At 42.8% G+C, this 27282-nt stretch overlaps 1 protein-coding gene across 4 annotated transcripts in view; it reads left to right on the top strand.

The window, feature by feature from the left end:
- Positions 1–27282, top strand: part of PTPRQ (protein tyrosine phosphatase receptor type Q) — a 429454-nt gene that overhangs the window by 47113 nt on the left and 355059 nt on the right. For all 4 annotated transcript variants that reach the window (XM_077471954.1, XM_077471952.1, XM_077471951.1 and 1 more), the window contains exon 8: positions 15077–15239. In XM_077471954.1, coding sequence (XP_077328080.1) covers positions 15077–15239 — 163 coding nt within the window. The remainder of the gene's footprint in view (positions 1–15076; positions 15240–27282) is intronic.

Here is a 27282-nt window from a genome sequence, read left to right as displayed (position 1 = left end):
ATGCCAACACTAATCAAGAGTTGGTACAGCACTCTGAAAACCTCAGGATCTGATCCAGTGGGGTGTGTGAATATATTGATCATTTTTCCACATGCATGACTGGGAAATACAATATAAAATGTCTAAACCTGCCAGTATACCCCCAAAACAAAACATTTTGAGTGGATTGAATTTTAACTTTCTCTCTACAAAGTTATGGGGTGGCTGATACATTCAGAATACCAGTTCATGAAACAAAATAATTCATAAGCATTTAGGCAGTCTAAAGTACAGAACATAATTGTTCCAAACATATTGTTAGTGTGATCTGTGCTTCTAAAAGTATATATGTTCTAATAATAGAAATGGGACCTTAAAATAACCCTATCACAAACTTTGCCTAGGCAAATTGAGCATGTGATGAAAAAGTGCAAGAAGAGCAGCTCAGGAGGTTGGAGGAGCTAGGCCATGTTTGACTTTAGGGAAAGGGCAACATTTTCAGTTATAGTAATAAACACTGAGACATATATATGCATAGAGTGCCTTTGGATGTCCAAGATCAGCTTTATATACCGTATTTATCGGCGTATAACACGCGCCGGCGTATAACACGCACCCCAAGTTTAGGAGGGAATTTTAAGGAAAAAAACTTTTAGGAGGGAAGTTTAAGGGGGAAAAAAAAACTTACATTTATATGCCCATCAATGTCATCTGCAGCCTTGTCCACCATTGCAGTCTTATGCAGCCTTGTCCACCATTGCAGCCTTGTCCACCATTGCAGCCTTATGCAGCCTTGTCCACCATTGCAGCCTTATGCAGCCTTGTCCACCATTGCAGCCTTATGCAGCCTTGTCCACCATTGCAGTCTTGTCCCCCATTGCAGCCTTATGCAGTCTTGTCCCCCATTGCAGCCTTATGCAGTCTTGTCCCCCATTGCAGCCTTGTTTATTTATTTTGCTATTTGTTTTCTTATTTTTTTTAAATGCCGCCGCCGAGATACAGAGCCGGATGTGTATCTCAGCGGCGTGCAGTAGTTCTCGGTGGGCCTTCGTCTCTTCTCGCCAGCTTTGGGCCGCCTTCGGCCATTCTCGGAAGCTTTCGGCCGCCGAGAAGAGCCGAAGGCGGCCAAAAACTTCCGAGAACGGCCGAAGGTGGCCGAAAGTTGCCGAGAACGGCCGAAGATGGCCGAAAGCCGCCGATAATGGCAGAAGGCGGCCGAAAGTCGCCTTGAAGAGCCAAAGGCGGCTGAAAGCCGCCCAGAGGCTCAGAATTTCGGGGGATCGGCGTATAACACGCACCCACGATTTTCCCCTGCTTTTAAGGGGAAAAAAGTGTGTGTTATACGCCGATAAATACGGTAGCTACACACTGGTCAGTGTTATTCAATAACTGAAAGTTTAAAACCCAATTATAGTCCAACGCCTTTATTTGCATGTTTATATAGGGCTGTACCTCCTTATGTTATGATTTGTGACTGATGGTTGTTTAAGAATGTTTTAAAATACCTTTTTTTCTCACTGGAAATTCTGCTTCCAAGCCCTCACACTCCAGTGCTCTGTGCTGGCAGAGCTGAGTAACAGCCACACCGTGGTTTAAAGGATAAGTTCCCCTTTTATGAAAAATAATAAATGCACATCTTTTTGCAGGTAAAAAAGCATTTATTATTTTTTTACACTGGAGCCTGTAAAGATTTGTACCAGCAATTAACAGATCGTGGGTGCAATGCCAGGATTCTGCAGACTCCTGGTACATGTCTGCCTGTACCTCCAATACAGGTAGTTACTGAATTGCAGGAAAAATCAATGAACTACAAGATAGAAGTAGGCGCTGGAATTGTGTAACATGTTCGAAAAGGTGAACTTAAGCCCCATGCACACTATCATATTTTCTGGTGATTTTTATCTTCATATTTACCAAAACCATGTAGTGCAAGGGTCTACCTGATTGCATACAAATTGAAACTCCTAAGGTTTGACCTCATATTATATGGTTTTGGTAAATCTGAAGGAAAAAATCAGCAGAAAATCTAATAGTGTGTATGGGGCTTTAGCCTTTAATAATAGCTATAGCAGCCCACGATGCTGCTATGGATTTTGGAGGTGAAAGGAAGCCTCATTGCAGGGCCTCCTGAGGCAGATTAAACATAGAAATCTGTGTACATATGAAGAGGATACATATCGATCAATGTGGGAATGCAACGGTTGCTGTTAAAACTGACCCTGTATCCTCTGTGACATTTCCAATCCATAGCAGACAAACAGGAAGACACTTCAGAATGGATCTCACTATTTACACATCCCATTTACAGGCTGTACACTAAGGAGAATGTGGTTAGCTGTCTTAATACGGTAGATGTATTGCCCTCAGAGCTTCATCTTGGCCAGTACTGAGATTAAGCTTGTATGGCTATTGGAATCTTACACATTTTATAAAAATCCCAGAGGTTCTCTTCAGGTAAACACGGAAGTTCTGCAAAAAATCCCACACAATTTAAAGAATTTTAGGGTTATAGAGTATTTTTGTGCTGAAGTACTAACAATTACAGTATGTCATAATATAACGTTATGGAATGGTTATTTTAATTGCTACTACAGGGGAGACATTGAGACCCGAGATGCTAAAAAAAAACAAAAAAACTGGTGTGGTGCGCTATTGAGGACAGATTAGTTAGCTGGGATATTAATATTAAAAGTTATTTCACTGCACTGCTGCCCCCTCTTTCCTCACTTCGGTCCACGGAATTGGTCCCTAGTAATGTACTGATTATGCAGCCAGCTCTCCTGCTACCTACCCCTGATTTAGGCATACTTTATATTACACTTAATAATAATGTCAGGAGTCGGGGCAAATTTCCTTATCATGCAATCACTGTGATTGGCTGTCAAAGTGGCCACATGATTGGCTTTCGATCACAAAAAGAAACCAGGAGCTATCTGGGACAGCCTGGTCACTGTGCTGGGAGTACACGGTGAATGTGTTCTCAACACAGAAACCTTGGCCACCCTCCCTGCCACTGCACATATATGTTACCTTTTTCAGCAAGAGGTTACGATCAATGACAGTAGGGAGGTTGCCCCCATGAATATATGTAGTTACCACCCCTCAGTACCTCTGTCCTTGCTCAGACTTGTATTGCATAGTAGGGGGATGTCTGACCAGGTCTGTGTAAATTTTGTTGTGTCTATTTTCCTGCACAGACTAGATATGAAAAAAAAGTGAACAGAAATGTGCTTTTTAAATGATTCAATCATTTAGGAGAAAATGTATGCATTTTTTGGGGCTAAATTACTAAAAAAGTGCAGGTTATTAGTACAATGTCTGTCTGACTGTCTGCCACATCAGTTGTGCTTTAAAGCTAAGGTCAAACCGTTTTTTTTCTAGGGGTTCTGGCAGCATCCCTAGAGGGATGAGTAAAATCGTGATTTCATATTAGGCAAAATTGAAATAGAATCAGTTGGAGGCAATTTTTTTTTTTGGGAGGGATAATTTTACCACTCATCACTTCTCCTAAGTAACAAAACACCCACTCCAAATAATTAAACTGTATTCGTTTTTGTAACAAAACAGAAGCCATATTTTCTATAACCAATTGGACTATAAATGTTATGATGAGTATGTGAAGCTATGAGATGATAAAACAGTCTGAATTTATGTCGAACATTAAGTACACAATTTGTCTGTGTAAGGTATCTATGGAATTAAACCAAAACTCATTTTTCACATCAGGATGACTGAAATGTGGAAATTTTATGAGACAAATGACTAACCTGAAGTGCACGGAGCATCTCTGGAGTGGTTTGAAAATAAGCACGGGGCTTTGAAATCAGACATAACAAATTGACAGTCTAAATCATTCCAATTGCAGCATATCAGAGGTATAAGAAGTATTAAGGAATCATCAATCATTATGGTGTTTGAAATTTTCCGGGAACCCCTTTTATGACATAAATATAAATACGTTTTTGTAAGTATTTATTGCATACCATAAAAGATAAATTATACCTTGTAGTTTATACCACCACATATATTTTGCTGAGTCCAATAACAACCAACAAATTTAATTCAAACATAAGCCAAACTTTTTATTTTTTAATGTCTATAAGGTTTTTATGACTGGCCGTGTCCTTACCACAGATATCTTCATTCTTTAACCCATCAGAGTGATATGCCATCGCTTCTTGTCCTTAGGGCACCCTGTCACCAGGACATGACATGAGGATATATTTACACAGTGGACCACAGACATCAATAAAACCCATTTTGTCTGGAACCCGGCCTTTAACTCGGGATTGAGTGCCACAATATGGGGCTTTTTTCAATCTGAGCTTATAGCAGTTAGCAGTCTCGCTAGTTATAACACCACAGCTAACAACTACCTAAAGCAAAACTGATTAGGAATTATAAATAGAAATGAACAAATCAGCTGTTCTTGGGCCATTTACTGAACCCTTCATAATTTTAGAAAATTGTGAATTTAAACCCAAGCCCAATTAAAGTCTAAGGATGCTGAATCTGGAAAATCTATTCTGGCAATTTTTAATCCTATTAGGCAAGGTGTTGTTAAAGAAATGCATGGGGAGCTGGGTAATGCATTGGGAGACATGTACCAATAGAAAAGTAAATTACAAGCAGGGAGAGGGTCCTCCATTTTATGCAACTTTAAGGGCAACTTACGATATGCTTGGCAGATGCCTTTAAGCTGTATGCGGTGTTAAAGAAGAATATGATTCTTATGGACAGTATCAGCACCACTGTATTCTGTTACCATATAATTTGCATGTGTAATACATTTTTTTACTTTTACATTATTGCTTGACTTTAATATACCAGCAGCAGCACCCCAATCTGATTCACTATAACTAGGAAAAATGTTTTTAGATTTAGGTTTTTATGTGACACTCATTTTTTTAAACAGCAGTAACAGGCACAAATAGACTGATGTAAGTAGCAGTGTAAAGGCTGGCTCAGCCCTTCCTTCTCAAAGCTGTCTGCTCAGCTGTCGGCTAATTGCCAGCTCCTATCTCTCCACAGTGACTCACCAGTTGATGATATCCTGCTCGTCAGTCCTGCCTACTTAAGCCATCCAGTCCAGATGGTCTCTGCCTTCACCTGGGTTACATCTCTAGAGAAACTGTTAAAGACTTGCCTGGCTGACATTCCTTCTAGCTTCCTGACATTTTGGCTTGTCTGACTATCCATTCCGGTTCCGGAACTCTGGCTATGTTTTGACTACGTTTACTCTGTTTACCTTTTTTTATTATTAAACACATGTGATTTAACTGTACTTCTTTTTCAGCCTGATTCAAGGTTTCTGACAAGCAGCCAGAACAGATCTAAAAGCTTTAGGACTATAGGCTATACGCTTAAAAAAATGAAGCTAAAACTCTCAACTTTGTATAAATTGACTAGTGGCACAACCGTTAACAGTATAGTTTGTCAGATTATTTTTTCATAGTGCCACACTGCATTATCTTAAATGTTAAATAAAATGTCAGAACAAAGTGCACCAAAACACTTCAAAACCCCATATTTCCCTGAACCCCCTCATATCTCCAATTATTCATAAAATATTTAAAATATATAGACTTTAGGAATGGGCATGGTAGAAATAGTCTAGCCTTGGGGCAGTACAGTGTGGGTCTTTGCTGCCAAGAGGATCATTGCAATCTACAATCTCTGTGTCATGGTTATGCAATAGAGTTCGTCTGCTTACCTGTCTCCATGTGTTCATTTCTAGAGACCAGCCGACTCACCTGACTGCTTTTATAATCCATCCTCTGGCATGGCTCCACCCTAGCTCCTATCAGAGAACTCTATATTAACCTGTGCACTGCTAGCCAACCCTGCTGATCAACCTTTGTGTGTTAGCTTCCTGTTACCTGCCGTGTGCTCTTCTATTGTTTTCCGTTACCGACTTTGGCGTGTCCTTGACTATCCCTGTTTGCCTGTGATCCTGACCTTTTGGCGTGTCTCCGACTTTTCCTGTCTGCTTGTGTCCCCGACCTTGGCTTTGTCCCTCACCATCCCTATCCTCCTGTTGCCTACTGTGGGTGTGAGCTGGGGGACCCTGGAGGTCGTGACCTGGAGCCAGTTGCAGCCAAGCCCATCCTCACCACTCGAGGCTCTGGTGAACACCTGCTGGCTCTTAGACTCCGCGCCCAAGGGAATCTTACGCTCTAACCCCGGTAGGGATCCATCTTGGTGTTCTGGCGGCCCTGCCTTCCTATCACCTTGACCCCCGTCCGCAGCAGTCAGCCGTAGGGTACCAACCTTGCAGTGCACTCCTAATCCCTATGGTGTGCATCTGTCAAGTGGCCTCAAGGTGACCTGACACTCTGCCTGCAGCATATCAGCCATGGTAAAACTACCAGCCATTTGAATAGCACAGGAAGCATTTGACTTTGCACCTTAAAGCATGATGGGAACAGCACCTTAGTAATATTAGTCGGCAGAAAAAGGCCCATGATCAGTGTGGGGATAAGCTCCATGAGCACCCTAGACAAAAAGGCCAAAATGCACCCCTCTACCCAATGAGGTATGCAATAATTTAGTCCAAGGTGACACCCCTTCTGTATACCCCTTAGTTCTGCCCTGCCCATTCCCCCCCCCCCACCCTTATTCCTTACTTTCCACCTATCCGCCCTGTACAAAGTTCACCATCAGCACCCACTGCAACATCTGTATCTGCAAGTTGTAGGGAGGGAAGTATCAAGCAAGGAGGCAAGTCAACATAGGGCTACACGTGGCTTTAATCTCACCATAATTCTCCTAACTCCCGACTGCTGTCTCCAGCAGCATCCTTTACTAGGTGGGTGTCTCTTTCACAGCTGCTGGAGAGAAGAAAATAATGTCCCCTAATCACTCCCATAAATCAATAGTTCCTCATTTTCTGGAACCTTGAATTACAGGTTCTTGTCGAAAGCATGATTTATCCAGACCCAAAGCTTGTTCCTATTTAAGAACTTCAAAACATATTCTATTACCATTCTACTTGCAACTACACTCAGGTAACTAAAATTATTATTACTATTTTTATACATTTTTATAATTTTATAGGTTCATCAAATATTATGAGTTGTTTAGAATTCATTATTTTATCACCTGTTGTATACATCATTGATCTCTCCATTGTTTATGTTAATATTTTATTATTTTTTATAACATTTATATCAATGACGTTTAACCACTTTCAGACCGGACCAATTTGCTGGTCAAAGACCAGACCACTTTTTGCGATTCGGCACTGCGTCGCTTTAACTGACAATTGCGCGGTCGTGCGACGTGGCTCCCAAACAAAATTGACGTCCTTTTTTTCCCACAAATAGAGCTTTCTTTTGGTGGTATTTGATCACCCCTGCGGTTTTTATTTTTTGCGCTATAAACAAAAATAGAGCGACAATTTTTAAAAAAACGCATTATTTTTTACTTTTTGTTATAATAAATATCCCCCAAAAATATATAAAAAAATTTTTTTTCCCTCAGTTTAGGCCGATACGTATTCTTCTACATATTTTTGGTAAAAAAAATCGCAATAAGCGATTATTGATTGGTTTGCGCAAAAGTTATAGCGTTTACAAAATAGGGATAGTTTTATAGCATTTTTATTAATAATTTTTTATTATTTTTTTTTTTACTAGTAATGGCGGCGATCAGCGATTTTTATTGTGACTGCGACATTGTGGGGGACCCATCGGACATTTTTGACACATTTTTGGGACCATTGTCATTTATACAGTAATCACTGCTATATAAATGCAGTGATTCCTGTGTAAATGACACTGGCAGTGAAGGGGTTAACCAGTGGGTGGCAGTGTAGGGGTTAAGTGTTCCTAGGGGTGTGTTACTAACTGTGGGGGGGTTGGGCTTTCATTTAGTGAACACTGATCTCTGCTCCAATCACATGGAGCAGAGATCAGCTTCACTAGTTGCTAGGCAGAATGGAGAAATGCTGTTTACTCTGCATTTCCTCCATTCGGCCGCTCCGTGAGACGTTCGCGGGGATGCCTGCGGCGATCGAGTCCGCGGGTCCCGCGACCGGACTCACGGGGGTCCCGACCAGTGCGGGAGCGCGCCGCCGGCGGCGCGCTCCCGATGGCAGGGCGGCATTGAATATTGGACGTACCTGTACGCCAATATGCCTGCCCGTGCCATTCTGTCGATGTACATCGTCGTGCGCTGGTCGGGAAGTGGTTAAGGTGCTGTAATTATGCCATACTTATCTATTTTCTGTATACCTACCGATTTTAAAATTATAATTATCATTTAGCATGTTATTGAGCAGAGTGAAGTTTATAATTTTCTTTTGTAGCTAGCTTGTAGCCCTGATGGTTGGGACTTTTTGGCCCTCAAAATGCATTCAATGTCGAGGAATAATGTAGCTGCTGACTTTTAATATAAGGGCACTTACCTGTCCAGGATGTCGCCCCCTGAAGCAGATTCATCCATCGGCTCGGGTGCAGGCATCAGCATTGCAACTAAGGGAAACCTGCTGTGAAGCCTTCCGGTGGTTTTCTACTGTGCATGTGCGAGTTGTGCTGTGCTTTCTGAATAGCCCCGTCATCTTCTGGGATACACACATATCCAAATAGGAGGGTTTTCTCGATTGGATTACACCTACTTTGATTGCAGCCTGGAACTCCGCTTTAAGAGCTCACTGCAATTCTGGCAGGATCATCAGAATTACAAGAACCTGCAATGGTGAGTGGTAACAGAGTCTGGAAACATGGCTGGGAGATATTGCTCCAGTTATAACTAAAATACAGTTGTGCTCATAAGTTTACATACCCTGTCATAATTTATGATTTCTTGGCCATTTGTAAGAGAATATGAATGATAACACAAAAACTTTTCTTTCACTCCTGGTTAGTGTTTGGCTGAAGCCATTTATTATCAGTTAACTGTGTTTACTCTTTTTAAATCATAATGGCAATAGAAACTACCCAAATTATCCTGATCAAAAGTTTACATACCCCAGTTCTTAATACCGTGTATTGCCCCCTTTAACATCAATGACAGCTTGATGTTTTTTGTGGTAATTGTGGATGAGGCTCTTTATCTTCTCAGATGGTAAAGCTTACCATTCCCCCAGTTCCTGTAAATTCTTGGGCTGTCTTGCATTAACTGCACGTTTGAGATCCCCCCAGAATGGTTTAATGATATTGAGGTCAGGAGACTGAGATGGCCACTTCAGAACCTTCACTTTATTCTGCTGTAGCCAATGACAGCCTTGTGTTTTGGATCATTGTCATGTTGGAATGTCCAAGTACGTCCCATGCTCAGCTTCCTGGCTGATGGATGCAAATGTTCCTACGGTATTTTTTGATAACATACTGCATTTATCTTGCTAACAATTTTGACCACATTTCCTGTGCCTTTGTAGCTCACACATCCCCAAAACATCAGCGATCCACCTCCGTACCTTTCATCATAGGCTTTGTTGACTCCTCTCCAAATGTAGCGTTTATGGCTGTGACCAAAAAGCTCAATTTTGGTCTCATTACTCAAATGACTTTGTGCTACAAGCTTTGAGGCTTGTCTCTGTGCTGTTTGGTGTATTGTAAGCAGGATACTTTGTGGCATTTGCATAGTAATGACTTTCTTTTGGCGACTTGACCATGCAGCCCATCTTTCTTCAAGTGCCTCCTTATTGTGTATCTTGAAACAGCCACACCTCATGTTTTCAGAGAGTCCTGTATTTCACCTGAAGTTATTTGTGGGATTTTCTTTGCATCCCGAACTATTTTCCTGGCAGTGAAATTTTAGTTGGTCTACCTAACCGTGGTTTGGTTTCAACAGAACCCCTCATTTTCCACTTCTTGATTAGAGTTTGAACACTGCTGATTGGCATTCTCAATTCCTTGGATATCTTTTCTGTTTTATACAGTTCAACTACCTTTTCCCACAGATTCTTTTAAAATTATTTTGCTTTCCCCATGTCTCAGAATCCAGAAACCTCAGTGCAGCGCTGGATGAAAGATGCAAGGGTCTGTCAAGAGTCCAGAAATGCATTGACCTTTAATACACACATACTAATTACAAGCAGGTGAGGATGGTTACATTTAATAGCCATTCAAACTCCTTTGTGTCAACTTGTGTGCATATTGTCAGGCCAAAATCACCAGGGTATGTAAACTTTTGATCAGGGTCATTTGGGTAGTTTCTGTTGCCATTATGATTTAAAAAGAGTAAACACAGTTGATTGATAATAAATGGCTTGAGTCAAACACTAATCATGAGTGAAAGAAATGTTTTTGTGTTATCATATTCTCTGAAAAATGACCAAGAAATCATAAATTCTGCCAGGGTATGCAAACTTATGAGCACCACTGTATCCCTTTTGAGTGGACTGACCCTTTAAAAAAAAGCTTTAAAAAGTGTTCAGTTATTTCCTTGCAGAATTTCCTGAGATCACTTGCTACCAACCACAAAACACACCAGTAACAAAAATTTAAATGTAAGATTACAAACACTTTCCTTTGATAACCCATGATAAATGTGTGTCTGTTGTAAGCTGTGCTCAGTGTTGTGTAGCTGACAGCTACTTTGACCTTTGTGTAAATCTAAAAAACGCCTCTTAAGAGTTATATTCATATATTTCAAATTACACTACAAGCTTCCGGGAAACCTCTGCATTTTTGGAAGTCCTACTGAATTCTAATAGTAATAATATATATTCTACTGCATGTCTAATATATAAAAAACAGCAGCATCAGTGGAATTTAATCTGCATGTTTGAGAGCCCAGTAACAAATTAGTTTGGACAGATTTTTGAAATATGAACAAGGCACCAATAACACTGATGGATAAGCACCAACAATCTGTTTGATGCTTTTGGCTTTTTCACCCTGCAGCTTTTTATCTGGTGCAATAAAATAGAAAAGAAAAACACCTCAAAGAGGAAAGGAATGTACAGTAGCCTGACCCTCCTAAAAGGTAACATAAATGCTTTTTCTGGGTCACTGCTCTTTGTAGTCACTGTTAGGAGTCCATCTGTGAGTGGTCTTCTTTACCAGAAACAGCGTATTTCTCCTGTGGGATACGGCATTACCTTCTTATAACAGAAAGTATTTGCACATTCCAGCACAAAAACAAGAAGCTCAGTCTCTGCTTATGGGTAAGTGACCAGAGTCATGAAAAGCATTCCTTCTGCCCCCTTTAGCCATCAGTGCATCCACAACCCCTGGTGTATAGACCAGATATACCAAGTGGCATACCTAGCATATCTGGCACATGGCGTCAATCGTTTTTTTTAATACCCTCACCCACCTAATTGTGCATGTGGCCAACATTGGGAGGAGCCTGAAGGGGCATGGTTAACTAAAACCTGAACCTACTCCCCCTATACACAGCACCCATGTGCCACAGTCCATGTGGCCACAAAGTAGCCCAACTCCAGCAAAACTAAAACTCCTCCCTTGCCCACACTACAAGCATTAAATTAGAACTATAGGCAAAACTTTTTTTTTTTCATTTTTGGATAGAGCAAGGGAAAGTTATAGCCCCTGTCAGATTTTTTTTTCACATCTGTGTCCCATTACAAAGTATCTTCCCTTCCTGTCCCATGGCCATACAGGAAGTGAGAAGAAATCCATGTAAATTAAGGGAATTCATTGGGGCTCCCGAGTCACCAGAACTAGTGTCCCCATGGAAAGATTTCCCCTTTATTACTTTTCTGGGGACAACCCAAAATTTGGGATTTTTTTTTACTTTCACTTTCAGTGATAAAGGTTAACAGGACACATAGAGAGGGGGGAACTCCTTACTGGGGGCACAGACAGCAAAAAAACCTGACAGGTATTCTAATCCCTCTCCATTCTATCCAAAACAAAAAACAAAAAGTGTGGCCCTTAGTTATATACTGTAAATGTCCATTTCTGTCCAGGGGAGAATAAAAGCAGTTTACTTTCCTGATCCTCTGCTCCTGCTGCAGACTGCTCTCCTCCATGCTCCAGCGGTTGACTGTCCCTCATCATTCTCACATCCAATGCAGTGCTTGATTAAGCCAGAGGACCTTAGTCCTACAGTGTGAAGGAGAGGAGGCCGTGGGGACTGATCTATAAGTGCAGAGGAGAGGATTGGGTAAGTAAAGTGTGCCTTTCCAAATCCCCTAGACCAAAATAAGCAGATAACAACTGCAGTGTGGGTGTAGCTTTCCTGGAGTTCAACTGTAATTACTATGCCACACCATACAAGAGTGCAACAGACACATAAAAACCTCAGCACACTCAATTTTTAAAAACTGAAATGCTTCCATTATCTGCATTTCCACACACATCCTATCTTCAGTGTGCTTCAAGTGCAGTAGTCAGGAGTATAAAATCTACAACTTAAGCCTAGTACACACCATTAGTTTTCTTTCTTTCAACTCAGTGGGTTAAACAAAAAAAAAAACTGACAGCTCTGGTTGGAGCCACTGCACTAACAATCCAATGTCAGTACAGCGATCTTTACCTTCTGAGCTATTGTGTTGTGACAGGGGGATGCCCCCCCCCCGCCAGAACACTTTGGTCAGAGCTCTCAGCCATTGACTGAGAATACTGATTGGGAGCCAGTCGGCTATTGGTTTTTCAGCATGCACGTCCGACAGAAGCTGGCCGAACAGCCGGCTTCTGTTGGACTAGCTGCCATGTACATGGGCCGAATGTTGACCGGTTTTTATTTAAGTGGCCAAAGTCTCCCAACATTCGGCCCATGTGTGCTAGGCTTTATGCATAAGGCATAGAGTGAAAGGGCCAGGAGTGAAGCACTCAGGAGCACTTAATGCACAAAGTACATGGGCCAGGAGTGAGTAACATAGAGAGTGCAGGAGTCAGGACTGGTAAATGCAGAGAGTGTAGAGATCAGGACTGTGTAACACACAGACTGCAGGACTCAAGGTTAGATAATTCATAGAATGTAAGGCTCATGAGTGTGTTACACACAGAGTGCAGGGGTCAGAGGTGCATATTACACAAGTCACTTTACAGAGTGCAACCAAAATTTACTCCCTCCCCCAAAACAAACCAATCCCAAGCCTGTATCCACCACAGTACAGTTCTCTCCTCACAGCCCTAAATCCCCCCTTCCATCCCAGCACCCCAGTAAAGACCCCTTCCAGCACAAACCACCCCCAAAGCACACAGCCGTCAGTACAGCCTCCCCCAAGCACAGACCTTTCAGTAAAGACTCCTCAATATAGCACAAACCCCTCATTAAAGACTTCCCCTCAGCAAAGCCTCTCAGTGAAGACCCCCATCCAGCACAAACCCCTCAATACAGATTCACCCCCCATTCTAAGCTGTTCAGAAAGTGACTCCAACCCAAGGCAAAGCAAAGTGCAATACAACATAAGAACTAATCATATTTCATTGTTAAGCCCCATACACACAATCAGAAATTCTGCCTGCAAAAGTCGGATGTGAGCTTTTGGTCAGAAATTCCAACCATGTGTATGCTCCATCAGACTTTTGCTGGCAGAATTCAAGCCAGCAAAAGATTGAGAGCAGGTTCTCTATTTTTCAGATGGAAAAAGTTCCGATCGGAAATTCCGATCGTCTGTACAAATTCCTACGTGCAAAATTCCTACGCATGCTCGGAAGCATTGAACTTCATTTTCTCGTCTCGTCGCAGTGTTGTACGTCATCGCGTTATTGACGGTCAAAATTTCAGAGAACTTTTGTGTGACTATGTGTATGCAAGCCAAGCTTGAGCGGAAAATCTGCTGGTGTGTATGGGGCATGAGAGATATGTTTTTTATAAAATAAAATCTGATTGGTCACTGTACAGTAATAGATCATTGCTCTTAGTTCTGCTTTCTTGAGCAAATCTGATACATTATTTAGTACAGTAAGTCAAAGTAATGAAAATCTGTAAAGTACAGTAAACTAATGCAGTAATCAGTAAAATTTAATTTTGTGAAATCAGACTTGTGAATTAAAATTGATGATGAAAGATGAATTATGATCAATGATCAGATATTACTCTTTTTGTACATTTTCATTACTGTTAACTCTGCATTACTATATAGGTCTAAATGAAGCAACAACTACAATGTCTGCGTTTCCAGCACATTTTTGTTGGTGTGTATGTAAGCAAAAGCATTGTGCCAAATTCATATGAACCCTGTGACATCCTCAATGTTAGTTCTGACAAATGTACCAAATTCCAGTTTTATTTGCAATTATCTAATGTTGCAAATTCATAAAGAAATACTGTCATACCAAGGATAAGGAAAGCAGAAGCAAATTGGGCTTCCTTAATGTTGGAGTAAATTGTTGATTGGGTTGCATGTGTGGTTTTTGTGCCTCATCTTGCAGACAATTCAGCGAGAATATTTATTTGAAATTCCTCTTGAACTGATATTTAATACATTTCTATTACTCTCCTAGCTACTCCAAATAGTTTCTCTGCCTGTAAAACTCAGACACTTCACAGGTCAGATGCTTGCCACAGCTCTGTCAGAATTGTGACCCTTCACGCATGTGAATCTGTAGAAAGTTCTACCATTTGACGTTCTACTTCAAAACAGATTTCTAAAGAGTATCTACATCACTTTATATCAGGGCTCAAATGGGAAATGGGTGGCAAACTGCCTACCTACAAAGAAAAAAAAAGTGGCCATAACTGCATACCAACCGTTTCACATGTGGTTCCAGGTCAATATTGCTATGCAAAATCGACCTTGGGATCAGAACCCCCCTCCCCCCCCCAAAAAAAAAACAGGCATTCAGGAGGTAACAGTACTGCCTCTTGAACACCTTCAAACTGTCTTAACTGTCTATGAAAATCAATCCACTGTGGATTGGTTTTCAGAGGGGCAGTAAACTCAGCCGCCAGTGTTAATAAGGCTTTTATGAATTTCAGGGAGTGTCTTCTAAGCTGACATTCTCTACCTGTCCTGTTTGTCTCCATTGTATTTTTTTTCTATATTGCTTTGCAGGGACCAGTACCAATCCAAACACCATACAAAGCTTACATTATAAATTACTTTTGCAGGTGTCTGTTTGAATTGATCAATATGCAAAATTACACATTAATATTTATGGCATTAACAGCACTAATATAAAAGAAAAAAAAAAAAAGAAACAAACCTCAAATGATCAAAAATGTGTTCTTACAGATCACCTACCGGCAGACCACAAGAGAAAACGTTTTTAAGTTAACAACAGTTAATAATGAAGCAATGGTGAAAAATCTTTCACCAGGAGATGACTACATCTTTGAAGTTGTGACAATTAAAGGACAACATTCCAGTATGCCTGAACAGATAACAGCAACTACCAGTAAGTATGTGATGCTTTTTGGTAACCACCAGACCTCTAGGTCAGCGGTGAGGTTATAGTGATAGAGTTGTTACAGAAAAGGTATAATCAGCCTTAATGATATCTTGATACTATCATTTTATTTCTAATTGGATCATACTATCGATTATTTACATTTGAACTTAGTAAAACGTTGAAAAAAAAGCTGAAAAAAAGCAGAGGAAATGAATTATGGATGGGCCGAATGACCCCCAGTTCAGCTTGCACCAGAACTTTTGAACATCGTGAAAGTTGGGAACCAAATAGCGAACCCCATTGAAGTATATGGGACCCAAACGTGAAAAGTGCCAATTTTGAAGGCTTATATGCAAGTAATTGGGTATACAATGGTTATGGGTACCGGGTACTGCCCTGGGGGACATGTATCAATGAAAAAAAAGTTTGTAAAAAACTTCATTTTTAAAGGGATTGTAAAGTGAATTTTTTATTTTTTTTTAAATAACAAACATGTTATACTTACCTCCACTGTGCAGCTCGTTTTGCACAGAGTGGCCCCGAACCTGCTCTTCTGGGGTCCCTCGGCGGCTGTCTCTGCTTCCTCCCGCAGGTGCTTCTCACGTTCATGCGAGCTCCCTCGCATGGTGAGAAGCATCTGCGGGCGTGCTCCCGTGATACCGCTCGCTGTATCACACGGCCCCGCCCCCCGGCGCTCCGTGTCAGTGGATGTGATTGACAGCAGCGCAAGCCAATGGCTGCGCTGCTTTCCATCCATCCACTCCAGCCAATCAGCGGCCAGGCTGAACGGTGGAAAGGACGTCGGGGGACGAGCGCGGGACTTTCGAGGGGTGAGGTAAGTAAAACGGGGGGGGGGGGGGGCTGGGGGGGCCGGCACTGTCAGATGTTTTTTCACCTTAATGCATAGAATGCATTAAGGTGAAAAAACATTTACCTTTACAACCCCTTTAAATGAGCAGTCATTTATTGATGCTTAAAGTGAAAGCATAAAAATGAAAAATTCCTTTCAGTATAGTGCCTGGGGGGGGGGGGGGGGGGTCCCCTTAGTCCATCTGTAAAGTGACACATCTGTACTATGTATAGAAGCTGCTGCAGCAATAATTGCATTTATAAAGCCAAAAAAATTACATTTTCCCTGCAAGCTTTCTTTATTTTGTAAGCAACGGCTTGGGAAGCCAGTCTGTATGATGAGGCCACGCTGTAGTGCACTGGAAACAAAATTAGAAATTTTTGGGATAAATTCTGGTGCCTCTACCACAGACTTTGGATAGAAGTAATGGGAGTGGTACCTATAGAGGTACTCATGATGAAAGCCAGAATTGGCCTTCCTGTCAAAAATTGCAATGTTATGCACCTGTCAAACAGATGCGGAAAAATTGATCTTTAGGTGTCGGTGGCACCTTCACACTGCAACCCTATAAAGGTACTTTTGATGAAAGCAAAATTTGGCCTTGCTGTCAAAAATTACAATGATATGAACCTGTCAAACAGGTATGGAAAAAATGGTCTTTGGGTGTTAATTGTGCCCATGAAACTTACACTAAAAACATTTTTTTAGATGAAATCAACACCCACAAAATTAGGCAGCCTAAAAGTCCTGCAGAGATTCCACATCCCAAAATCACTTAATCAGCGACATCGGCATCAGGGGCTTCATAGCTGCTGGTAATCCAGGACTGATTCATTTTGATAGAAGTCAGACAGGCAATGGAGTCTGGGGACAGAAGCGTTCTATGATCAGTAACAAAACCTCCAGCAGCACTGAATGCCCATTTGAAAAGCATGCTGGATGCAGAGCAGTCCAGCAGCTCAATAGTATATTGGGCAAGTTCTGGCCAGTGGTCTATTCTCGTTTTCCATGACACTGTAACACACCGGCATTGCGAAAAGCGTTCGATAAACTCCTCTTTAAGGTGTGCTCAAGAGATTTAATCTTCTGCACTCTCTGTGGGGATGGGGTGAGTTCTGAGACTTTCCCCTTATAATGGTGGTCAAGGAGGGTTGCCAACCAATAGTGATCTTTTTCCTTTACACCACGTATTCTTGGGTCCTTTCGCAGGCTTTGAAATATGAGGGAGCCCATGCACCACAAATTTGCGGAAGCATGAGAAGCAGACTCCTCTGGGTCACTAAGGATTACAGTATGTGGTACTGCCTCCTCCCAGCCACGTACTACTCCCAAGGGTTCTGGGGATGTAAAACCATCTCTTAATATTCGACATATGTCTTACTCTGCTTCAATGCCTTCGAAACTGCCAGAATTCTCCTCCTCTCTCTCCTCTTGTGCGTTCTGTGGCATAGGAACAATGGTGTCTACATAAAGTGGGCCTTGAGAGGAAAGGAAGTCCTTCTCTTCCTCTCGCTGCTCTGCCTCGGGTGTCCTGTCCATAATGCCATGCAGAGTCTGCTCCAGCAGGAACACAACAGGGATTGTGTCACTGATGCATGCATTAGTCACGGCTCAATGATGCCACAACATTGCCTTCCACGTGATGGTAGAGAGCTGGAATAGCCTTACGTGAAAATAAATAGTGACTGGGAACCTGCTATTATGGTACAGTACATTCTCCAAATTCATGGAAGGGGGGGGTAGAATTCACCAGGCAGAAAGGCAGAAATTGTAGAGCCAGCAGCTTTGTAAATCTTGCATTTAGATGCTGGGCATGTGGGTGGCAGGGACTGTATTATTTTTTTCCGCTGCAGCAGATGGGGCAGAGAAATTTCCCGGCTATAGTCTACAGTTGGTGGTGTGCTGCTGGCAGATGTTCTGCAAAGACCGGGGACACCCTGTACTATACCATCATCCCAGTCAGTGGAGGCTGTTGAGAGGTTATAAGGTATAACAGGGACAGACTGAGGTGAGTAAGGAGGAGGGGTAGATTTGTGCCCCTTTTGTGTGGCTTTTAGGTGTTCTTGCCAATGGGCTGAGTGGGGGAGGTTAAATGCCTTGTCAAGCATGTGGTACCCAAATGGCTGGTGTTTTTGCCACGCTTGATGTGCTTGAGACAAAGTTTGCAAATAGCAACAGTACTAAAAAAGGCCTAGACAGCTGAGCTGTGGGAAGTGGGCCAGGAGATAACAGCTCCACAATGTGATGGAATAGGGTGGCTGCTCTACTCTTCCATGATGGCTGCCTCATTGGGGCTGTGCCTCACCCTCACTTTCCTCCTCTGATATATCTGGCACTCAAGTCGAGTCAGAGACCTCATCATCATCTTCTCCATCCTCATTACCACTGGAGACAACTTGGCAATCAGCTGAGGCTGGGGGAACATGAATGCCAATTTGTGTACCAGTGCTCTCCCCTCTCTGTAGGCTCATGTTCCTGTCTTCCTCAACCTCAGAACCAACATCTGTATCAAGTAATGGCTGTGCATTGTCAAGGAGCAAGAGGCTGATGCTGTGTTCAAATAACTCCGCTGACTCTTCCATACCTGATGCTGGGGCTATGGCAGCAATAGCTGCGGACAAAGAGGCAGATTTAGCCACTCTGGCAGCTGAAGGGGACTGCACACTACTCTCTGCTTGGGTGACGGAGGATGAGGAGGATGAGGACGTTTATTAAGTCAGTCCAACACCTACTTTGCATGCTGAGGCTGGATAGCACAGGCAACATCACTAAACAGAGGAAATTATGCCCTGCCTGAGGACTGACCACGTCCACCTTTGCCTGTGGACACATACGCTGCTGGCCCCCTTACAGTGCCATGGGAATGTCTGCCTCTCCTTGTTGTCCTCCCAGACATGATGGGGGGTTGCTTAATAACCACTTAAGGACCGGAAGGATTTGCCCCCTAATGATCAGGCCATTTTTTGCGATACGGCAATGCGTTTCTTTAACTGACAATTGCGTGGTTGTGCGACACTATACCCAAACAAAATTGCCGTTCTTTTTTTCCCACAAATGGAGCTTTCTTTTGGTGGTATAATAATCACCATGCGGTATAATAATCACCATGCGGTTTTTATTTTTTGCGCTATAAACAAACAAAGAGCGACAATTTTGAAAACAAATGATTTTTTAACTTTTTGCTATAATGCATATCCAAAAAAATATATAAAAAAACACATTTATTCATTCGTTTAGGTGGCTATATATTCTACATATTTTTGGTAAAAAAAATAGGCTTATATTGGTTGGTCTGTGCAAAAGTTATCGCTTCTACAAACTATGGGATATATTGAGGGACTTTTATTTTTTTATTGTTTTTGCTAGTAATGGCGGTGATCTGTGATTTTTACCAGCACTGCGACATTGTGGCAGACAAATCTGACCCCAAATGACACTTTTTGGGGACCAGTGACCTTATTACATTGATCAGTGCAATAAAAATGCACTAATCAGTGTAAAAATGATACTGGCAGGGAAGGGGTTAACACTAGGGGTCAATCAAGGGGTTAAGTGTGTTCCCTATGTGTGTTCTAACTGTAGGGGGGATGAGCTCACTGGGACATGACAGCGATCACTGTTCCCGATCACTGGGAACAGAAGATCTCTATTTCCCCTGTCAGAACGGGGATCCACTTTTTAACACTGGCAGCTTCCCTGTTCTCCCTCTGTACTTGCATTAACACAATAAAAATATATGGCGTTAAACTTGCAGTGACGCAATGAAATATACAGTGTTAAACTTGCAGTAATGCACAGAACTATATGATGTTAAACTTGCAGTAATGCAATGAAATACTGTATATGGAGTTAAACTTTCAGTAACGCACAGAATTATATGGTGTTAAACTTGCAGTAACGCAATGAAATATATGGCGCTAAACTTGCAGTAATGCAATTAAATATATGGCGTTAAACATGTAGTAATGCAATTAAATATATGGCTTTAAACTTGCAGTAACGCAATTAAATATATGGCATTTAACTTACAGTAACGTAATTAAATATACAGCGTTAAATAGGAAGTAAACCCTGATGGGTTTACTTCTTTGTCTCCCTGCAAAGGTAAAGCATAATGGACTACTATGCATTGCATAGTAGCCCATTATGTGTCACTTACCTGACACAGGAGCCAGTGATGTCATCGCTGTCCCCTGTAGTACGGAGCGTCCATCTTCTTCAGGGTATCGCTGCTCCTGGCCACTCACAGCACCAGAGCAGAGATGACGTCACTCCCGCGCATGCGCACAGGAGTCGCCACTAACGACATATCAACGTTAGCAGTGGCATGCTGCTAACAGCGATAGTGCGCCTGTGCAACGCTGTCTATGGCGCATGCGCCATAGACAGCGGGGACTGTCTTTTAGTAAATATCTCCTAAACCATGTAGGTTTAGGAGATATTTCTTGGACCTACAGGTAAGTCTTAATCTAGGCTTACCTGTAGGTCAAAATGGTTTGTAAGGGTTTACAACCACTTTAAACTTGCAGTAGCGCACAGAACTATATGGCGTTAAACTTGCAGTAACACAATGAAATATGAGGCATTAAACCTGCAGTAACGCACAGAACTATACGGTGTTAAACTTGCAGTAACGCACAGAACAATATGGCGTTAAACTTGCACTAACGCAATGAAATATACAGCGTTAAACTTGCAATAATGGACAGAACTATATGGCATTAAACTTGCAGTAACGCAATGAAATATATGGTGTTAAACTTGCGGTAACACAATTAAATATGTGGCATTAAACTTGCAGTAACACAATTAAATATATAGCCTTAAACTTGCAGTAACACAATTAAATATATAGCCTTCAACTTGCAGTATCACAATGAAATATACAGAGTTAAACTTACAGTAACGCACAGGACTATATGGCATTAAACTTGCAGTAACGTTATGAAATATATGGCGTTAAACTTGCAGTAATGCAATGAAATATACAGCGTTAAACTTGCAGTAACGCATTGAAAAATATGGCGTCAAACTTGCAGTAACGCACTGAAATATATGGCCTTAAACTTGCAGTAACGCACTGAACTGTACGGTGTTAAACTTGCAGTAACACAACTGAAATATACTGCGTTAAGCGTGCACTAACGCACAGAAATGTACTACGTTAAATGGCAGGTAATACACTAAAATATACGGCATTATACTTGCAGTAACGCAATAAAATATACGATGTTAAACGGTTACACTACACTCACACTGACTGAACTATCCCTACATTCACACTCATGTAAAAATGAATGGTCGCACTGCACTCACACTGAACTATACCTAGATGCACACTAAAATTATATTCTACACTGACAATAGAATAAGAATAGCACACATCCCCAATAACTGTCTAATTGCACTGAACAGAGCCCTGTTCTATCTCTCTCCACACCGCTATCACACTACAAATGGCCGCTATGGAAAGAATACTTTTATTCTCTTTTATAAATCCAGCTTTTGACCCTTTTAAAGCTGTAAACGTTATCTTGATTGATGGGCGATGAATACTTTTCTCAATGTCCGGATAGTAGATTTTACTCAGCTCTTCTGCTTTACTCTTCATCAAGGGAATTTTTTTTACAGCCCAACTACTTCCACATATAAATCAGGTAGCTTAGAGATGAACTTTAGGAATGAGATTAGTTTAAACACTTGCTTTGGAACCTGGCTCAAGTTAATTATTCAGATGCCACCTTTGTGTGGTGAAGCTGTAAGCAGTGTCCTCCTCCAGCAAGTGCTCGAGTGACTTCCCATCTAAACACTGCACTGAACATAGAGAGTTGCTCCCTCCTTCACATGCAGAGCCAAGAAAACACAGTTGCTTAGGCTGAAGTAGGACAAGACACATCAGTATGCTGAAAGGCACAGCCTAGATGTAATGTCATGCTACCTTAAATACAATACTATTAGGTGCATGGTTCAAGTACAAGGTACCACTAGGGGTCACAGGCAGGGTTCTGGGTGCTACTGCTGCCACTGGCAAATCTGACCGGTGCTCCTAGATGTGGGTATATGACTTTAAAGATATATTATGCTTCAGGTAAAAATAATGCCGTGTACACACAACCAGACTAGTCCAACGGAATCAGTCTGCTCATGTGTGGGCTAATCTGATCGTTTCTCATCTAAAAAATCAGATGGACCTAGAAATAGAACATGTTTCAAATCTGTCCGACAGGCTCAATTCCTATCAGGAAAAACGTTCCTCTGTATGCTGGTCTGATGGACCACATATGATGTAAGAGAAGCTATTGGCTACTGGCTATTGAACTTTCTTTTTTAGTCCTGTCTTACGTCATCATGTTCAAAATGAACAGACTTAGTCCATTCGTGTATGGCCAAGTCCGTATGGAAAGTCCGTTGGATGTCCACCGAAAGTCCGTCGGAAAGACCGCCAGACCTAGTGTGCCGGAAAGTCCAGTCGTGTGTACGCGTTATTAGTGTTTATATGGAGAACAGAAACTGAATTTGATATGGCTAGGGGACAGAATGGTGTTTGTTGTTGTGCTATTTGAGACAGGGTTACAGAGAAGAACTTTTTTGCATTTTTTTTTCTTTATAGGAAAAGAGGTAACAAAGAGGAAACTGCTGCCTTGGGAGGGGGAAAGGAGGCAGAAGAAAATGCACTGTTGGAGTAGATGTCTGAGGGTGGAAGCACTGAGAGGAGAGTGTTGTTTGTGGGGAAGGCATGGGGCTGGGGGGCTGGTATATAGAGAGGGTTGTGCTATCTGAAGTGTGGTGCACAGAGAGGAGTACACTATCTGAGGTGGGGGTGTACAGAGAGGAGTGTGCTATCTGAGGGGGCACAGAGAGGAGTACACTATCTAAGGTGGGGTGCACAGAGAGGAGTGTGCTGTCTGAAGGGAGCACAGAGAAGAGTGTGCTGTTTGAGGGGGGCACAGAGAGGAGTACGTTATCCGAGGTGGGGTGCACGGAGACGAATACGCTATCTGAGGTGGGGTGCACAGAGAGGAGTATGCTATCTGAGGTGGTGTACACAGGGAGGATTACGCTATCTGAGGTGGGGTGCACAGGGCCGCTGATAGGCCAGTACGACTGGCCCTGTTGTAACGGGCCCGGCCAGCAGGGGGGCCTGGGCAAGCTGAGCAGATAAATAATTAATATAAAAAAATAAATCCTCCAGCCATGCCCGATCCTGCTCAACTACCAACCAAATAGCCCCCACCACCCCCCGATTATTTTTACGATTTTTTTTTGCAGATAGCTATCTGCAGACTAGGTGGCGGCAGGGGAGGGACTATTTCCTCTATTTCGGGTGCTGAAGAATACCTCTTCTGCACCCGCTCTTCATGCTGGCTGTGGCTCAAGTCCCAGCCAGTGCGTCCTCTATCGTGCCGTCCCCCTTGGCGCCGTGGAGTGATTCCTCCCCCTCCTCTTGCGAGAAGTGCCAGTGAGGCGAGCGGCGGTGGCAGAACACAAAAAATAAGTAGCTGGCATCATTGACATGATCGCATCTGAATGGAGTCATTTGTGGACAGTTGGACACTCCAGTCCAGGCAGCAGCAGGATCAGGGAAGAAATGCCTCATGGAGCCCAGTTAAAAATGACACAGGTGTGTGCTTGCTTGGGGGGGGGGGGAATTCAAGATCTACTACTGATGCAGCAGCGTACAGTGGTGTGAAAAAGTGTTTGCCCCCTTCCTCATTTCCTGTTCCTTTGCATGTTTGTCACACTTAAGTGTTTCGGAACATCAAACCAATTTAAACAATAGTCAAGGACAACACAAGTAAACACAAAATGCAATTTGTAAATGAAGGTGTTTATTATTAAAGGTGAAAAAAAATCCAAACCATCATGGCCCTGTGTGAAAAAGTGATTGCCCCCCTTGTTAAAACATACTATAACTGTGGTTGTCCACACCTGAGTTCAATTTCTCTAGCCACACCCAGGCCTGATTATTGCCACACCTGTTCACAATCAAGGCATCACTTAAATAGGAGCTGCTTGACACAGTAAGGTCCACCAGAAGATCCTTAAAAGCTACACATCATGCCGAGACCCAAAGAAATTCAGGAACAATTGAGAAAGAAAGTAATTGAGATCTATCAGTCTGGAAAGGGTTATAAAGCCATTTCCAAAGCTTTGGGAATCCAGCGAACCAGAGTGAGAGCCATTATCCACAAATGGCGAAGACATGGAACAGTGGTGAACCTTCCCAGGAGTGGCCGGCCGCCCAAAATTACCCCAAGAGCGCAGCGACGACTCATCCAAGAGGTCACAAAAGACCCCACAACAACGTCCAAGGAACTGCAGGCCTCACTTGCCTCAGTTAAGGTCAGCGTTCATGCCTCCACCATCAGGAAAAGACTGGGCAAAAATGGCCTGCATGGCAGAGTTCCAAGGAGAAAACCACTGCTGAGCAAAAAGAACATCAAAGCTCGTCTCAATTTCTCCACAACACATCTTGATGATCCCCAAGACTTTTGGGACAACATTCTGTGGACCGATGAGACAAAAGTGGAACTCTTTGGAAGGTGTGTGTCCAAGTATATCTGGCGTAGAAGGAACACTGCATTTCATAAAAAGAACATTATACCAACAGTAAAATATGGTGGTGGTAGTGTGATGGTCTGGGGCTGTTTTGCTGCTTCAGGACCTGGAAGACTTGCCGTGATAAAAGGAACTATGAATTCTGCTGTCTACCAAGAGATCCTGAAGGAGAATGTCCGACCATCTGTTCGTGTACTCAAGCTGAAACGAACTTGGGTTCTGCAGCAGGACAATGATCCTAAACACACCAGCAAGTCCACCACCGAATGGCTGAAGAAAAACAAAATGAAGACTTTGGAGTGGCCTAGCCAAAGTCCTGACCTGAATCCTATTGAGATGTTGTGGTATGACCTTAAAAAGGCCGTTCATGCTCGAAAACCCTCTAATGTAACTGAATTAGGACAATTCTGCAAAGATGAGTGGGCCAAAATTCCTCCAGGACGCTGTAAAAGCCTCATTGCACGTTATCACAAACGCTTGGTTGCAGTTGTTGCTGCTAAGGGTGGCCCAACCAGTTATTAGGTTTAGGGGGCAATCACTTTTTCACACAGGGCCATGATGGTTTGGATTTTTTTTCACCTTTAATAATAAACACCTTCATTTACAAATTGCATTTTGTGTTTACTTGTGTTGTCCTTGACTATTGTTTAAATTGGTTTGATGTTCCGAAACACTTAAGTGTGACAAACATGCAAAGGAACAGGAAATGAGGAAGGGGGCAAACACTTTTTCACACCACTGTATATACATTATGGTATTAGCAGCATGAGTGGCACTGTCTGCAGCAGAATATGGCATTGGTGGCATGGGTAGCACTGTCTGCAGGTAGCACATGCGTTATGGCCCATAAGACATGTGCCAATGCCATATTGTGCTGCAGACAGTGCCACCCATGACACTAATGTCATAACGCATGTGATGCCTGCAGAGACAGTGCCATCCATGCTTCCAATGGCATTATGCCATTGGCGGCATGGGTGGCACTGTCTGCAGCACAATATGTCATTGGCGGCATGGGTGCACTGTCAACAAGTAGCACATGCATTATGCCATTAGTGTCACGGCTGGCACTGTTTGCAGCACGTTACAGCATTGGAGGCACTGTCTGCCAGTAGCACATGCTTTATGGCCCATAACGCATGTGCTGCCTGCAGAGACAGTGCCACCTGTGCCGCCAATGCCGTAATGTGCTACAGGCAGTGTCACCCATGCCGCCAATGCCGTAATGTGCTGCACTTTGTTTCAAGGCGGGGTCTGGGGAGGGGCTGGGACAGGGCGGGGGTGAAGGAGGGACCTTGGGCGGGGCCAGGGGTGGAGCTGAAGGGGGCCCTGTCAGGTAGGCTGTGCGGGGCCCCATGATTTCTATCAGCGGCCCTGGGGGTGCACAGAGAGGAGTAGGCTATCTGAGGTGGGGGTGTACAAAGAGAAGTGTACTCTCTGAGGAGGCACAGAGAGGAGTACACTGTCTGAGGAGGGGTGCACAGAGAGAAGTGTGCTGTCTGAGAGAGCACAGAGAGGAGTACGCTATCTACGGTGGGCTACACAGAGAGGAGTACACTATCTGAGGTGGGGTGCACAGAGAGGAGTGTGTTGCCTGAGGGGGCACAGAGAGGAGTATGCTATCTGAGGTGGGGTGTACAGAGAGGAGTACACTTTCTGAGGAGGGGTGCACAGAGAGGAGTACCCTATCTGAGGTGAGGTACACAGGGAAGAGTGTGCTGTCTGAGGGGGGAAATAGGTGGAGTATGCCATCTAAATGTAAAGGAGGAGTGCAAAGAAGAGTGTGCTATTTAAGGTGGGAGCACAGAAAACTTGCTGTCTGTGAAGATGAAGGGGGAGATGTTTGATGATGGCAGCACCAAGACAGGCATGCTTATCTAAGGGAAGTGATACAAAAAGGAGTGCGCTATCTAAGGAGCTAGTTCCATGCAGTCATTCAGGAATACCCTGAAGGAGGAGGGGAATTTTGAATATGGTATTTGGTTTATATATTTTTTACAGGTATTTATATAGCGCCATAAATTTTCGCAACATTTTTACATATATATTGTACATTCACATCAGTCCCCGCCCTTAAGAAGCTTACACTCTAAGGTCCCCAACTCACATTCATACATACACATACTAGGGGTAATTTACTCCGGAGCCAATTAACCTCCCAATAGTTGAATAGTGATTTTATGTGCTATTTCTGTACTGTTGTATTTTTTATGGATATATTTAAACATTGCAGTTCTGTATAATAAGAAATTAGTGCATAATTTGCACTTCTGATAAACGTTGATTGGGTGAAATGTGCAGCTTGTGTGTTACTGAAGGAGAAGATAATATTCTCTAAGGCCTCTTTCACACGATCGGTCTGCTTGACCGCTTGTTCGTTTTCAACCCAATCTTATCCGATCTGATACTCCAGACCAGGGGTCTCAAAGTGGCGGCCCTCCAGCTGTTGCCAAATTACAATTTCCATCATACCTCTGCCTGTGGGAGTCATGCTTGTAACTGTCACCCTTGAAATGCCTAATGGGACTTGTAGTTTTGCCACAGCTGGTGGGCCGCCAGTTTAAGGCTCCTGCTCTAGACAGATGGAAAATAGGGTCACCATCTGTCTGGATTTGGTGGACAGGATTGGATCGGAGCGGG

The sequence above is a fragment of the Lithobates pipiens genome, unplaced genomic scaffold (genome assembly GCF_037356315.1).
Source record: "Lithobates pipiens isolate NorthernLeopardFrog02 unplaced genomic scaffold, aLitPip1_a1.2 Scaffold_8, whole genome shotgun sequence".
In the NCBI taxonomy this organism is placed as follows: domain Eukaryota; kingdom Metazoa; phylum Chordata; class Amphibia; order Anura; family Ranidae; genus Lithobates; species Lithobates pipiens.
This window is presented reverse-complemented; position numbering and strand designations above follow the sequence as displayed.